A 16,268-nucleotide genomic window follows, 5' to 3' on the forward strand; every position below is an offset into this window, starting at 1 on the left:
TGTCCTCAAACAACGAAGGGACGGACACCTTTCAGCCAGCACTAATTCATTATATCCATGGATGACATGAAGAGTATGATGTTTTTAATAAAGGCCATTTCAGCCTTCCAGTGTTGGAAAGTTCACTTTCTACATGAACTAGTTCAAAGTTCAGCTCACAAATTTTAAAATGAACTAGTTCAGTTCATTGTTCATAATTCAAAATGTTGAACTAAGTTCACCGTTTTAAAAATGAACTAGTTCATAGCTCTTTTTTCCATATGTATGTTCCATATGGCGTTTACAGACACCAGAAAGAACGAGTTCACAGTAACGTTCATCAGGCAGTAACACTACGTTCAGTTCACGTTTGTCCAAAACATGAACGAGTTCATGAACTATGGTTCAATGAACGCATTCAGGCACAACACTGCAGCCTTCATCATCATCATCACCATCATCACCATCATCATCATCACCACCATCACATAATTACTGCTTTCCCTCAGTATTTATTTGACAGCTGCTGTTAAAGTGCCTTCAGATGAAGAGGTTTAGGTAAGCCTGCACTTCACAAAGTGTCCACATGGGGGAGCTGTAGGATAAATGCTGCAGCTCAGCCTGTAATCCACACAGACCAACATGAAGCCCCGCCCATCCACAGTGTTTGAACCACGTCATTGGACGCTGCAGCTGTTACAGATCAGGTGGTTTTCATGTTCAGGTGTCGATGAGCAAAGTGCACATTCAGATCCAATCTGCTGAATCTGAGCTGAGCTCTGCTGGCCAGGTGTGAAAACAGGTGGAGCTCCGCTGGCCAGGTGTGAAAACAGGTGGAGCTCCGCTGGCCAGGTGTGAAAACAGGTGGAGCTCCGCTGGTCATGTGTGAAAACAGGTGGAGCTCCACTGGCCAGGTGTAAAAACAGGTGGAGCTCTGCTGGCCAGGTGTGAAAACAGGTGGAGCTCCGCTGGTCAGGTGTGAAAACAGGTGGAGCTCCGCTGGCCAGGTGTGAAAACAGGTGGAGCTCCGCTGGTCAGGTGTAAAAACAGGTGGAGCTCCGCTGGCCAGGTGTGAAAACAGGTGGAGCTCCGCTGGCCAGGTGTAAAAACAGGTGGAGCTCCGCTGGTCAGGTGTGAAAACAGGTGGAGCTCCGCTGGCCAGGTGTGAAAACAGGTAGAGCTCCGCTGGTCAGGTGTGAAAACAGGTGGAGCTCCGCTGGTCAGGTGTAAAAACAGGTGGAGCTCCGCTGGCCAGGTGTGAAAACAGGTGGAGCTCCGCTGGTCAGGTGTAAAAACAGGTGGAGCTCCGCTGGCCAGGTGTGAAAACAGGTGGAGCTCCGCTGGCCAGGTGTAAAAACAGGTGGAGCTCCGCTGGTCAGGTGTGAAAACAGGTGGAGCTCCGCTGGCCAGGTGTGAAAACAGGTGGAGCTCCGCTGGCCAGGTGTGAAAACAGGTGGAGCTCCGCTGGTCAGGTGTAAAAACAGGTGGAGCTCCACTGGTCAGGTATGAAAACAGGTGGAGCTCTGCTGGTCAGGTATGAAAACAGGTGGAGCTCCACTGGCCAGGTGTGCACAGGTGCGAATCTCTGTAAACCTGCATATAGTTGCAGATGAGTTGAATAAAAAGATAAATCTTCATCAGATGATGGCTGATGTGTTGCACCTCTTCATCTCTCCACATCAACTGTTTACCTGCAGCGACTCCTGCTCCACAGCTCTTCAGGAGTCACAGGAGGAGTCACAGGAGGAGTAACAGGAGGAGTAACAGGAGGAGTAACAGGAGGAGTAACAGGAGCTGGGTCAGTGAAGGGGTTCAGTTCGTACGTCTGTGTTTTTCAGACTGGGGTTGAAAATAAAGCCGGTGGAGTTGTGGAGGTGGAGGTGGAGGTGGAGGTGGAGGTGGAGGTGGAGGTGGAGGCTGATCCGATCCTCCTCTGACGGGATTAAAACGAGCTGCAATCAGCCAGAAACTCTGTCAAACTGATGGAGCGACCGGTTGATGTTTCAGGTTTGAAATCTTCTGATCGATTGATGACTTCCATAAAAAATGCGTCAACATGGACCTGAAGGTGTGGGAGGAGTCAAGTCCAGACACAAACCTTCGTTCTGTCCAAACTGCCTCTGTTTCGCGTTTTGTTCGTGTGCTGATGATACTGATGGTTTGAGGATTTGAAGCTTTCACTCACAGATTAAAGGCAGCAGCTCAGATTATCATCTGACGGATTACTGAATAATAAAAGTGCTCTTTGTCTCTCGGAGGTGACACTAAATCCCCTCGCGATGTTCCCTCAGTCAGTCGATGTGTTTTGGACGGTACAGCACACAAATCAATAATTTAGTGTTTCAGTGGAAAGAATTACCAGAATCAGTTTATTTAACAGCATTAACGTTTGTTTGTGTCTGTCTGTGAGGACAAAGTCGAACAAACGTCATGTTGTTCAAACTGGTGTCCTTCTGTTGTCAGGGGTCATAAAGCTGTTTGTGTCCACGTCTTCACCTTCAGCGTGGACAAATAAGGGACACAGAAAATAGGTCCACAGTTAACGTAAACATCAGGGAACAGCTGGAGCGAGAGCTGCATTATCGTCCGTGAAAACGAGGTCAGATTTTGGCACTTCAGACCTCCTCAGTCATGAAATGAGTCCACATGAAGTTCTACATGCAGACAGTCCAGGCAGGTGAGCAGCTGCTTCACAGGTGAGCATGCAGTGCATCACAACCTCCGTCCACATGGATGTTCTCACTGCAAAGTGGACTCACCTCAGCAGACCTCCAGGTTCCTCTCAGCGGGTCTGGACTGGAACAGACCAGCTGTAGGGATCAATGGAGCTGAAGAGGAAAAGCATGAAATATATAGAGTTTGTGCTGTTTTCAGGTCCGTTTACGTCAAAAAGGATCAGCAGGTGACAACGTTCTGCTCCTTTATGGTTTGATCGGCGTCTCAGCTTTTCAGGGTTCTACAAGAACTCTGGTTCTAATTTTGTTTTAGTTGGCAGATAAAAGGGAAAAACAGGAAAAACATGTCAGCTGGTTCAAAAAAACTCTGTAAAGTTTAAAGTCCAGCTAACTTTGTTGTTACAGCAGAGGCTTTATGACGTCCAGGGTTCAGACGTCCTTCAGTCCACAGCGTGTCCTCTCTCGCTGTCAGTCTAGTTGTCCTCCGGTCGAGATGATGTCCGGTTGGTTTCTGCTCATGTTTGTGGTGTGTGGTGTGGTCATGGCGGAGGTTCCTCCAGATGGAAACGAAGATAGCCAGATTTTAAATCCTGAGAAAACAACAGAAGAAGACCTGAGAGTCCTGGTGCAGCAGCTGGTCACCAGGGTGGAGAAGCTGGAGGAAGAGCGTGAAGACCGAGGTCAGTCTGCTGGACTCCACAGGCTTTTCTACACTTTTACTAACACCTGCTGTCCAAAGCTGCACTAACACAGCAGCCAGTGAACTGAACTGAAACGCTGATTGTAATGTGCAGGAGGGAAACTCCTGAGGTTCACTAAACCAGACGCTTTTGTTTTGGTCCTACACGGTCCTCAAACAACAGAGACCAGGAGCTAGAAAAACCAGCTTGGCAGCGTTTGCCCTGATGGAAAGCCTGTGCACCAAACAGAGAAGGTTCTTCCAGTGAAGCCGCTCTGTGGATAAAAACTGATCAGGGACACTCAGACCACATCAGGCAGCATCTTTATATTCTGCGTGGAGCCCCGAAACACAGCAGGACCCCTCTGATGGAAGAATGTCCTTCCCATTGTGTCTGTAAGTTTGTGGTAATTTGGTTCTAAGTTAGAGTCCGTCCCTCTGGTTTTACTGCGGGTCATGATGGGCTTACCACTTAAACGTTTGCTTTGGTGGTGCTTATACCCAAAACTTACATCTATCACAGTAAATCTGGGTCTGTTGGGGGCCTGGAGGATCTCGGGTCCCAGGACTGTTGGCAGAAAAGTAAAAACATGAAAAGAAACAAATGAGGCCATGCAGGTTTGCTGACGTGCAGCCAAACGAATCATGTCCCGGCCTTCAGATGGACTTCATTGGACGCAGTTCTGAGCTTAATGCTAACATATTAGCGTGGCTGCAGTGCAGTCTGAGCTGTGTGTAACTGTTGTAGCACAGTGTGCTCCTGTTAACATGTTGAAATGCTGTCTCTGAAGCTGAGAATCACAGCAGATGCTCGATTGGACCTGAATGCAGACCGAGCAGGTGGGCAGCTCCAGCTGGCTCAGGACAGGAAGTGTGCAGGCTGATGAATCCAAGGCCAGTCGACTGGAGTGCAGGCTGGGCTGAAGGCTGAAGGCTGGGATGCAGACTAACCCTAACCCTGCAGGCAGAAGTGAAGTTAAACTTCCTGAAAATAATGGGAGCAACTCCATCAGCCAAGACTTAGAAGAAACTATGTGGCTTACCCACGACAGGACACCGTCCTTCTTGTCATTCTTTCACAGTAATTCAGAAGAAATGAGTCACTTCACCAGGTTCATCCACAGAAACTGATTCACCTGCTGGATCCAGTTTCGGCCAGATCCCACTGTCACAGCTCAGCGAACGCAGGATTTGACCCGAATGGAGGCAGGAAGTAAAATACAACATGACACATGAGGATAAAGTCTTTCAGCATAAAACAGGAAATAATTAACCTCAAACCCAAAACCACGACATGGTTAGAGGAAATGGGTGTGACGGGGGGTCACCGCTGATCTGCCGCAGTCAGATTAGAGCAGAGGATATACCTGAGTGTGATTCTGCTGTATGTAGTGATGACCTGTCTGTCTTCCCGCAGGTAAAACTCAGGTGGCGTTCTCGGCCTCCCTCCTCACCGCTGAGCAGTGGACCCATCATGGACCTTTTGACCACGACATCACGCTGGAGTTCAAGAAGGTGACAACAAACATCGGCAACGCGTACAACCCAGACACAGGTACGACTCACCTGTTCAGGTTCAGGACACCAGCAGTGAGCTGGGAGGGTCATCAGGGAGAATATGATTAAACTCTGGAGCATCTGGGGAGTTTGTTTTGTTTAGAACTGATCGATGAGTCGGAGGCGCTCAAGAAGGTCGTTCATTAAAAGCCTTTAATAATGTGTTGCTATGAATCTAATACAGGTAAGCTCACACCTATGCAACGAAACGCTGGGAGTTGACGACCTGGGAATGGACGTTTGAGCTGTTGTCTCCTGTTCTTTGACTGCAGGCATCTTTACAGCCCCCGTGAAGGGACTCTACTACGTCCGGTTCACCAGCTGCGTCGGGGCTTCAGGGTCTCTGAACGCAGCGCTGCTGAAGAACGGGCAGAACATGTTTGCCGTCTTTGAAACCAGGGGCAGCCACGGCAGCGGCTCCAACGGCATGGCGCTGGTCCTGGAGGAAGGAGACAAGCTCTGGATCACCCTCTGGTCCCAGCAGAGCATCTTCGATCAGAGTCGGCTCAGCACCTTCAGCGGCTTCCTCGTCTTCCCCATGTAGGCAGAGACCGAGACGTCCGCGGCCGCCACCGAGACGGTGGAGAAGGACATCCAGGTCGCGGTTTGATGGACTGGATGCGACAACAGAACACAAGAAACTCCAGAAGTCTTTTTGGATCATTTGCTGTTCAGTTCTGTGTGAACATTTAATGTCAAATAAAAATGTGAAAATCAGTTTTCAGCCTTTCAGATCGTTCATGAAGAAGAAGACGAACTGATAGCCAGCTTTGTTTTGAAGGTTTGTCGACTCAGGAACTCTGTCCACGTCTCGTTTCTGTTTGACAAGTCTGATTCTGCACGAGTCCAAGAACGACGTGGACGCACGTAAAGCTTCGTTCATACGAGCTTCTTTTTGCTTCACTGCATCAAAAGTAACACTTGAATGGAGGTAAAAGTACAACACAGTTATCCTGAAGGTGCAGCGGAGGAAGAAGTACTACAAGTACCAGTATAACCATGGAAAAATACTCTGTCACAAGTAAAGGCAATTTACTCTAAGCAGTAAAAGTACAGCAGTATTCTCAGCTTCATGTTAAAGTATCAGCAGTAAAAGTACAGCAGTATTCTCAGCTTCATGTAGTTAAAGTATCAGCAGTAAAAGTACAGCAGTATTCTCAGCTTCATGTTAAAGTATCAGCAGTAAAAGTACAGCAGTATTCTCAGCTTCATGTTAAAGTATCAGCAGTAAAAGTACAGCAGTATTCTCAGCTTCATGTAGTTAAAGTATCAGCAGTAAAAGTACAGCAGTATTCTCAGCTTCATGTAGTTAAAGTATCAGCAGTAAAAGTACAGCAGTATTCTCAGCTTCATGTTAAAGTATCAGCAGTAAAAGTACAGCAGTATTCTCAGCTTCATGTTAAAGTATCAGCAGTAAAAGTACAGCAGTATTCTCAGCTTCATGTAGTTAAAGTATCAGCAGTAAAAGTACAGCAGTATTCTCAGCTTCATGTTAAAGTATCAGCAGTAAAAGTACAGCAGTATTCTCAGCTTCATGTTAAAGTCTCAGCAGTAAAAGTACAGCAGTATTCTCAGCTTCATGTAGTTAAAGTATCAGCAGTAAAAGTACAGCAGTATTCTCAGCTTCATGTTAAAGTCTCAGCAGTAAAAGTACAGCAGTATTCTCAGCTTCATGTTAAAGTATCAGCAGTAAAAGTACAGCAGTATTCTCAGCTTCATGTTAAAGTATCAGCAGTAAAAGTACAGCAGTATTCTCAGCTTCATGTAGTTAAAGTATCAGCAGTAAAAGTACAGCAGTATTCTCAGCTTCATGTTAAAGTATCAGCAGTAAAAGTACAGCAGTATTCTCAGCTTCATGTTAAAGTATCAGCAGTAAAAGTACAGCAGTATTCTCAGCTTCATGTTAAAGTATCAGCAGTAAAAGTACAGCAGTATTCTCAGCTTCATGTTAAAGTATCAGCAGTAAAAGTACAGCAGTATTCTCAGCTTCATGTTAAAGTATCAGCAGTAAAAGTACAGCAGTATTCTCAGCTTCATGTAGTTAAAGTATCAGCAGTAAAAGTACAGCAGTATTCTCAGCTTCATGTTAAAGTATCAGCAGTAAAAGTACAGCAGTATTCTCAGCTTCATGTAGTTAAAGTATCAGCAGTAAAAGTACAGCAGTATTCTCGGCTTCATGTAGTTAAAGTATCAGCAGTAAAAGTACAGCAGTATTCTCAGCTTCATGTTAAAGTCTCAGCAGTAAAAGTACAGCAGTATTCTCAGCTTCATGTTAAAGTCTCAGCAGTAAAAGTACAGCAGTATTCTCAGCTTCATGTAGTTAAAGTATCAGCAGTAAAAGTACAGCAGTATTCTCAGCTTCATGTTAAAGTATCAGCAGTAAAAGTACAGCAGTATTCTCAGCTTCATGTTAAAGTCTCAGCAGTAAAAGTACAGCAGTATTCTCAGCTTCATGTAGTTAAAGTATCAGCAGTATTCTCAGCTTCATGTTAAAGTATCAGCAGTAAAAGTACAGCAGTATTCTCAGCTTCATGTTAAAGTATCAGCAATAAAAGTACAGCAGTATTCTCAGCTTCATGTTAAAGTATCAGCAGTAAAAGTACAGCAGTATTCTCAGCTTCATGTTAAAGTATCAGCAGTAAAAGTACAGCAGTATTCTCAGCTTCATGTAGTTAAAGTATCAGCAGTAAAAGTACAGCAGTATTCTCAGCTTCATGTTAAAGTCTCAGCAGTAAAAGTACAGCAGTATTCTCAGCTTCATGTAGTTAAAGTATCAGCAGTAAAAGTACAGCAGTATTCTCAGCTTCATGTAGTTTAAGTATCAGCAGTAAAAGTACAGCAGTATTCTCAGCTTCATGTTAAAGTATCAGCAGTAAAAGTACAGCAGTATTTTCAGCTTCATGTTAAAGTATCAGCAGTAAAAGTACAGCAGTATTCTCAGCTTCATGTTAAAGTCTCAGCAGTAAAAGTACAGCAGTATTTTCAGCTTCATGTTAAAGTATCAGCAGTAAAAGTACAGCAGTATTCTCAGCTTCATGTAGTTAAAGTCTCAGCAGTAAAAGTACAGCAGTATTCTCAGCTTCATGTTAAAGTATCAGCAGTAAAAGTACAGCAGTATTCTCAGCTTCATGTAGTTAAAGTATCAGCAGTAAAAGTACAGCAGTATTCTCAGCTTCATGTTAAAGTATCAGCAGTAAAAGTACAGCAGTATTCTCAGCTTCATGTTAAAGTATCAGCAGTAAAAGTACAGCAGTATTCTCAGCTTCATGTAGTTAAAGTATCAGCAGTAAAAGTACAGCAGTATTCTCAGCTTCATGTAGTTAAAGTATCAGCAGTAAAAGTACAGCAGTATTCTCAGCTTCATGTTAAAGTATCAGCAGTAAAAGTACAGCAGTATTCTCAGCTTCATGTTAAAGTATCAGCAGTAAAAGTACAGCAGTATTCTCAGCTTCATGTAGTTAAAGTATCAGCAGTAAAAGTACAGCAGTATTCTCAGCTTCATGTAGTTAAAGTATCAGCAGTAAAAGTACAGCAGTATTCTCAGCTTCATGTTAAAGTATCAGCAGTAAAAGTACAGCAGTATTCTCAGCTTCATGTTAAAGTATCAGCAGTAAAAGTACAGCAGTATTCTCAGCTTCATGTTAAAGTATCAGCAGTAAAAGTACAGCAGTATTCTCAGCTTCATGTTAAAGTCTCAGCAGTAAAAGTACAGCAGTATTCTCAGCTTCATGTAGTTAAAGTATCAGCAGTAAAAGTACAGCAGTATTCTCAGCTTCATGTTAAAGTATCAGCAGTAAAAGTACAGCAGTATTCTCAGCTTCATGTTAAAGTCTCAGCAGTAAAAGTACAGCAGTATTCTCAGCTTCATGTTAAAGTCTCAGCAGTAAAAGTACAGCAGTATTCTCAGCTTCATGTAGTTAAAGTATCAGCAGTAAAAGTACAGCAGTATTCTCAGCTTCATGTTAAAGTCTCAGCAGTAAAAGTACAGCAGTATTCTCAGCTTCATGTTAAAGTATCAGCAGTAAAAGTACAGCAGTATTCTCAGCTTCATGTTAAAGTATCAGCAGTAAAAGTACAGCAGTATTCTCAGCTTCATGTTAAAGTCTCAGCAGTAAAAGTACAGCAGTATTCTCAGCTTCATGTAGTTAAAGTATCAGCAGTAAAAGTACAGCAGTATTCTCAGCTTCATGTTAAAGTATCAGCAGTAAAAGTACAGCAGTATTCTCAGCTTCATGTTAAAGTCTCAGCAGTAAAAGTACAGCAGTATTCTCAGCTTCATGTTAAAGTCTCAGCAGTAAAAGTACAGCAGTATTCTCAGCTTCATGTAGTTAAAGTATCAGCAGTAAAAGTACAGCAGTATTCTCAGCTTCATGTTAAAGTCTCAGCAGTAAAAGTACAGCAGTATTCTCAGCTTCATGTTAAAGTATCAGCAGTAAAAGTACAGCAGTATTCTCAGCTTCATGTTAAAGTATCAGCAGTAAAAGTACAGCAGTATTCTCAGCTTCATGTTAAAGTCTCAGCAGTAAAAGTACAGCAGTATTCTCAGCTTCATGTTAAAGTATCAGCAGTAAAAGTACAGCAGTATTCTCAGCTTCATGTTAAAGTATCAGCAGTAAAAGTACAGCAGTATTCTCAGCTTCATGTTAAAGTATCAGCAGTAAAAGTACAGCAGTATTCTCAGCTGTATTTCTTGAGTGTATCGTGTGTTTCATGTTCAATCTTCACCTGAAAAGTAAAGCTGTCAGATGAATGTAGTGAAGTAAAAAGTATAAAGTCGCATAAATGCAAATGCTGAAATGAAGTACAAGTACCTCGGGGTGTGCTTGAGTACTGTAGTTCAGTACAAGTACTCAGTGTACTCAGGATGAATAAGAGAGCCATGTCAAGCTTTGTACCACATCCATCCGGCTCATGAACGCCTGACTTATGTATGTATATGATTGTTCACAGCACTCCTTTAACTCCACCAGGGACTGCTCTTATTTATTTATTTATTTATTTATTTATTTATTTATTTATTAACTATATTTTTAACAGTTGTTTTTATCATATGTGTTTATTGTGCTTGCAGGCTTTATTTTCTTCTCTCCAGTTTTTACTGTTAACTGATGGTTGATGGTTGTATTTGTTGACTGATTGTGTTGTGTTGTGTTGTGTTGTGTTGTGTTGTGTTGTGTTGTGTTGTGTTGTGTTGTGTTCCTGGTTATGTGAACTGTACACACACTGATGCTCTGCACAAATGAAGCTCCTAATGGATAAATAAAGTTCTCTGAAGTTGACAAGTCAACAGGAAGTCGTTAAATGTTAACGAGTTTCTTCCTGCATTCGTCAAACAGGAAGTTTTTATGGTCAGACACAAACTGAACTCCAGTCTCTCGAGGACGGACGAGTCCTGACCACCAGAGAGGAGCTCCACCAGAGAGGAGCTCCACCAGAGAGGAGCTCCACCACTGAGGAGCTCCACCAGAGAGGAGCTCCACCAGAGAGGAGCTCCACCAGAGAGGAGCTCCACCAGAGAGAGGAGGTTTACAGTCCGGCCTGAAGTCCACAGCAGGTCAAATGTGAAATATTGGAAATCTGAAATATGGTGAAAGGGTTTTTTTTTTTTTTTTTTTTTGGACAAAATGAGAGCAGGACATCTTCTGAAAAAAAGAGATTTATTATTGAAAATTTCCTTTAAATATTACGAAACAGAATAAAGCTAAAACACCAGAAGAGACAGATGAGCTGCAGAGTTTCTGCTCAATAATCAATAATATTTAGTAACTCAATAAAACTGTGATGTTTCATTACTCTGTGTATCTAAAGAAAGACCTCAGGCTGTCAATCATCCATCAGGTTCATCAAACTGCATTTCATTCTCACAGTCTTCATCTGGTCCTGAGAACCAGTTCTCCGTCCATGAACTCCTGCATCCCGGACCCGGGGTAGTCCCTCTCCGGGTCCCGGTGTGTCGGCAGGTTGGCCGGATCCTCCGCGGTCACAGCGGGCGGCTCGGCGGTGGTCACGTCCGTGAAGCTCTGTCCTCCCTGAGGGGGCTCGGCCGGTCCGGTGGAGGAGACCGAGGGAACCTGAGTGGAGTCCCCGGTGGAGGACCGGACTGAACCGGTACTGTGAGTTTTCGAAGTGGTTTGATCAGATTTCTGAGTTTTAGTTTGAGTTTTAGACAAACTCGTGTCTTGAGAAACATGAACAGAACTGTTGCTCCTGGTCTTCATCACATTTTTATTACATTTCAGTTTCTCTGGATCATTTCTGTGACTTCTTGGACCGGCTTCATCATCTATTTCAGTCCTGGAGTCCGCTGCTCCCGGTTCCACAGTCTCGGTCCGGGTCAGTCCGGGTCCAGCTGTGGGTCTCCAGAGGAGGCTGTAGTAAACAGCCAGGATGACCGCAGCCAGAGACACGGACAGGACGTAGACCACCACGGTGGCCAGTCTCACCCACTTCTTGTTGGCTTTGGCCACCAGCCTCGCCTTCTTCTCCCCGGTGTAGGTGGCTGGTTTGCCCCGCTCCGCCGGGCCGAATGCCGGTGTCCAGGTCCGCGGGTCTCGCATGATGCTCCCACCGGGTCAAGGCCGGCTGGAGGAGGAAGAGGAGGAGGAGGAGGAGGAGGAGGAGGAGGAGGAGGAGGAGGAGGAGAAGGCGTGTGAGGCCAGTCACAGACGGAGCGCAAGTCTGCAGACCTGCAGCGATCCGAACATCTGGACTCACAGCTGGACTCCTCCACCCGTTTATAGACAGCCTGAGCTGGTCAAGTTACACCACGTTAACCACGGACCGGAAAACTCCCGGGTTATGTCTTCAGAATAAAAGCCAAATGTGTGGAAATGAAAGTGAAGCGCTGAGCTCATTGATGCGAACTTTTACATGAAAACGGAGCCGCTGAACGTTTGTTGATGTCTTCTTTGATGCTGTGAGAACGAAACAGCTTCACTTCATTTATTCTGACATAAAAGCTGATGAAAACACGTGTAACTGTCTTCAGGTCAGTTTATAAAAGACCTGCTGGAGATGAAACTTCTGTGTCTGTTTCAGTGAAATAAAACTTTTAAGGGTTAGAAAATGAAATGAAGGGTTTAACCTGAGTGTGCAGAGGTTTTCCAGCTTCTGTTAAAATGACGGGACCGACTGTTTCTTAAAATTCACGTTCAAGTTTAAGCACAGAGCAGTGAAGAGAAATCGACCAGCATGTAGATCCATGATGTGTTTCACTCAAACGCTCATTACACGTTTTGCACAATAAAACTCTCTGATAATGTCCAGTGGACAGTAAACAGTGTGAGGACAGTCATTGAGGAGGACTCTGTGTCCTCTGCTTTGTTCACCCTCAGCATGCAGTACACACTCCAGGCAGCGGGGGCGGTATGACAACACGTACACTCAGAGCGGAAGTGCCTTTTCGATTGTTGTCATCAAATCATCCAATCAGATCCAGCGGAGGCAGTTTGAAACCAACTGTGACCACGGCTGCGTTTTTCTGGGACATTGCTGAACTTTAAGGTAAGAAAACAGCAGTTTTATCCATGAAATCACGCGCTGTGAAGACAAGCGAAGATTTTAAAGCTTCATGTAGTTTTCGATGTTAAAAGAAGCGAACTGGCCGACCAGCAGCGTTAGAGACGTTAGCGAACAGCTTCGCCAAACTGCGGTCAAAAATCTGCCATTTTACAGCAAATGTGCTAAAAGTATTATGTATTCTTGGTGTCTTTCCAATGAATAATAGTCTTAGCAAAGCAAAAAAATGTAGGATCACTTTCTGCATGCTACAGGCGAAATACATCATAGCCAAATCCTGGAAATCATCAACGAAACCTGCCTGGCTTGCTCGACTGTCGGAATCACTTGCAATGGAAAAACTCACCTTCACGTTAAAGAGTAAATATCCATCTTTGAGAATATGTGGAGATCCTTCCTGGTGTTTTTAGAGGAAGGGACTCATAGGGGGCTTGCTCCCCCTGCATGTACCCATTAACAACTGCGTCATGTCTGCTGTTGTTCCTTCTCCTTAAATCTGAATTGCCTTTCCCGAGGGGACAACTACACTTCACTGTGAGTACCGCTGTATTCTGAAGGGTAACACAGTGATAGAATACCTCACTGCCTGTCTTGCGTACTTTTGACAAGCCGCTCTGTGATTGTTTTCTTCTGCACCTCCGATTGTTAGTGTGACTATTTCTGAAACTAATAAACACACTTGTTGAAAAAATAAAATGTGCTAAAAGCTCAAATATGACGTGGTTTCAAACGGAAAGTGACGTTATTTTATCTGATTTTAATCCGGCTCAGATCCGGAAGCACTGCTTTCAAGAAAAGCTCCTAAAGTTCAGACACGAGCACGTGACGTTAACTAACGGAAACAAGCTTCTGACTTTGAACTCTGTCTTCCTGTAAAATGAATGTTTTAAGGCGGTTTGGTGTAGTGTTTTCTGTGGGAGACAGACCGGTAACACACACTGAGATAACAATAATACTTCAGTGTACTGCGCAGTCATTATTCGTATCTGACACCTCAGTCCGTACCTGAAGCACGAGTTTGAGTCGGTGCTGGTGATATCAGTGTCCGCTCACCTGTGGATGACGTTGTTTCTCACTCTGTTTTTCTCCTTGAACCTTTTTCTGAAGAAAAACAAAAAAGAAAAAACAGTCTTTTCTTTGAAAGGTCCAGCTCGGATTTAAAGGGTCTATGGGCAGAAATCTGATAAAATGTTCATGGTTATGTTTCCATGATCATGCTCGTGGCACCGCCATGTTTCTACAGGAGCCCAGGATGGACAAACCAAACAGCGTCTCGTCGAGGCCTGAGCTCACAAAAGGACATTTGAAGGATTTTCTTGATCTCCTGATGGTTTAGTTTTCTGTCCTCTCATTGGTTCTGTGGTGGGAGATCCAGACTCATCGCCACAACGCAGATGCTGATTGGTCGCCTTTTGTATTTCACTGACCGTCAGTACGTCAGCTCTTCGATTAACCCTCGCTGTCCACCATCACCGCTCTCACTCGGGTCTCACGCTGTCCACCGGCTGAAGACAGAAAAGACGTGGCTTCAGATTTGAAGTCTGCTCTTGAGTTTGTGATGTGTGATTACTGAACATGACGTGATTGGTTCAGGCTGACTCGTGTGTTCTGATTGGTCCATCAGGTCCTGGTGCAGTCATGGCAGAGGGGCTGCAGATGCAGGTGGGACCGACTGTCTGCACACAGTAAGTTTTCATCATCAGTACGGAAGCCCAGAGAGGACAAAAACACGATTCGTCTGTCTGACTGGATGAATGTTTCTCTGTTGGCTGCAGGTGGGCCCATCAGAGCACCATCAGAGTGTCATCAGAGACGCACCTGAGTGGGGGGGCGGGGCTTCAGGAAGAGGGCGGCGTCATTCAGAGGAGTGAGTACTGCAAAGAGCTGCTGAGGAAAGGAGGAGAGGAGTTCAGCCTAGAGGAGCTGAGAGCTCAGAGGTACAACGACCAGAAACAGCAGGAGCTGGACGGTGAGTTCACTGACCCCAGGATGCCTTCACTGACCTCAGGACACCTTGACTGACCTCAGGACACCTTGACTGACCTCAGGACACCTTGACTGACCTCATGACGCCTTCACTGACCTCAGGACGCCTTCACTGACCTCACGACACCTTCACTGACCTCACGACACCTTCACTGACCTCAGGACGCCTTCACTGACCTCACGACGCCTTCACTGACCTCACGACGCCTTCACTGACCTCACGACGCCTTCACTGGCCTCTGAATTGTGTTGTGTTTGTGTCCGTTAGTGAAACTGAGACGTATGGTGGAGCTGAAGGAGAAGCTGAGTCTGGAGTTGGAGGAGAAGAAGAAACTCTTACTCCTCCGGAGGTCTCAGCCTCAGGTACACTGCTGTACTAATACTTCTGACAGTACTACCATTACTACTACAGATACTACGACTGATAGTCGGACTGGGAGACCTTTAACGTCCTTTGAGAAGCAGTTTGTGGTCCAACACAGGACACGTATACACATTAAAGTCACGGACAGTCACAGCCACAGTCATGTCTCATGTCTCCAATGAGTGGAAGAGTCCCCGCTGTGAGGACGACCGCAGTCCTCCGAGACATCGACTGCACCATGACAAGAAAGGAATGTGATCACAGCTGATTGATGAGCCGCACAGACCCGATCAGAAGGATCCTCAGAATCAATAGGGACAGGTTTGACTCTGTGATAGAAGGGACGAATGGCCGCTGCCGTGTCCTGACCTCTGACCTCTGACCTCTCGTCTCTCGTCTGATGAAACAGGAAACATCAAACTCAGCTGATCCGCGTGTCACACATCGTCTAATGTGGCTGCGATCAGCTGCATCAGATGCGTCGTGGACAGACGTGTCCAGTGGAATTTAAGACATTAGAAATGACGAGCTGCTGTTGGACGACTGGTGCGTCCTGTGACCTGAAACCAGCCAGTGATGTCAACACTTGGTCTCCCTGCAGGTGGTTCCCGAAGTCTCCAGCTCTCAGATCAGTGACTGTGGTCCCGCTGCTTCCTCCTTCCAGATATATGATGAGTCCCAGTCTGCTGCTGCACGGCCTTCTGGGTAATAAGCACGCAGCCTGAGTCCTCCAGCCTCAGCCTCAATCACCTGAATTAACCTCCTCATGTTTTCTCATCAAACAGAGGCGAGCTGCAGGATGACGTCTTCCTCCGGCCTGACGAGAGAGGACTGTGTCTGAAGGTCCAGCATCCACGGCCAGGTGAGTCTGCTCCACGGCCAGGTGAGTCTGCTCCACGGCCAGGTTAGTCTGTGCTCCACGGCCAGGTGAGTCTGTGCTCCACGGCCAGGTTAGTCTGTGCTCCACGGCCAGGTGAGTCTGTGCTCCACGGCCAGGTGAGTCTGTGCTCCACGGCCAGGTTAGTCTGTGCTCCACGGCCAGGTGAGTCTGTGCTCCACGGCCAGGTTAGTCTGTGCTCCACGGCCAGGTGAGTCTGTGCTCCACAGCCAGGTTAGTCTGTGCTCCACGGCCAGGTGAGTCTGCTCCACGGCCAGGTTAGTCTGTGCTCCACGGCCAGGTGAGTCTGTGCTCCACGGCCAGGTGAGTCTGCTCCACGGCCAGGTGAGTCTGTGCTCCACGGCCAGGTGAGTCTGTGCTCCACGGCCAGGTGAGTCTCTGCTCCACGGCCAGGTGAGTCTCACCTCCACCTGCTCTCACTCCGTCTCCGCCTGCAGTTTGATAATCAGCTGTTTGTCTGTCCCTCAGGTGCTGGCGGTCTGTCTGAACTCTCAAAGGTTTGTTTCCTTTCAAAACTCTTAAAAACAGTTTGTCTGCAGCCGTTTGTACACTTTTTACAGTGTGCTGTGTACTTTTAGATCAACAAAACTTTATTTACAGCGACAGAAAATC

The 16,268-nt window shown here is 45.7% G+C and overlaps 2 protein-coding genes across 2 annotated transcripts in view; both read left to right on the forward strand.

Annotated features, from left to right (window-relative positions):
- The first annotated feature begins 3,147 nt into the window (after positions 1-3,147).
- On the forward strand, positions 3,148-5,434 carry LOC139347987 (complement C1q tumor necrosis factor-related protein 3-like). Its single transcript, XM_070987903.1, has 3 exons — positions 3,148-3,334; positions 4,751-4,888; positions 5,163-5,434. Exons 1-3 carry the CDS (start codon positions 3,148-3,150, stop codon positions 5,432-5,434), a joined length of 597 nt encoding a protein of 198 aa, XP_070844004.1.
- A 6,878-nt stretch (positions 5,435-12,312) lies between these two features.
- The window catches only part of bub1ba (BUB1 mitotic checkpoint serine/threonine kinase Ba), a 7,849-nt gene continuing 3,893 nt past the window's right edge, over positions 12,313-16,268 (forward strand). The window contains exons 1-8 of the mRNA XM_070986958.1: positions 12,313-12,393; positions 14,033-14,093; positions 14,184-14,377; positions 14,663-14,757; positions 15,360-15,463; positions 15,544-15,620; positions 15,732-15,800; positions 16,050-16,153. Coding sequence (XP_070843059.1) covers positions 14,047-14,093; positions 14,184-14,377; positions 14,663-14,757; positions 15,360-15,463; positions 15,544-15,620; positions 15,732-15,800; positions 16,050-16,153 — 690 coding nt within the window. The 5' untranslated portion in view covers positions 12,313-12,393; positions 14,033-14,046. The remainder of the gene's footprint in view (positions 12,394-14,032; positions 14,094-14,183; positions 14,378-14,662; positions 14,758-15,359; positions 15,464-15,543; positions 15,621-15,731; positions 15,801-16,049; positions 16,154-16,268) is intronic.

Source organism: Chaetodon trifascialis, chromosome 19 (assembly GCF_039877785.1).
Source record: "Chaetodon trifascialis isolate fChaTrf1 chromosome 19, fChaTrf1.hap1, whole genome shotgun sequence".
Classification (NCBI taxonomy): Eukaryota; Metazoa; Chordata; class Actinopteri; order Chaetodontiformes; family Chaetodontidae; genus Chaetodon; species Chaetodon trifascialis.

Bases quoted from the DNA above. Each gene is read 5' to 3' on its own strand.
- LOC139347987 (XM_070987903.1), top strand. From the start codon at position 3,148: ATGATGTCCGGTTGGTTTCTGCTCATGTTTGTGGTGTGTGGTGTGGTC. The intron at 3,335-4,750 runs GTCAGTCTGCTG...GTCTTCCCGCAG, and splicing joins GGAAGAGCGTGAAGACCGAG to GTAAAACTCAGGTGGCGTTC. The intron at 4,889-5,162 runs GTACGACTCACC...CTTTGACTGCAG, and splicing joins CGCGTACAACCCAGACACAG to GCATCTTTACAGCCCCCGTG.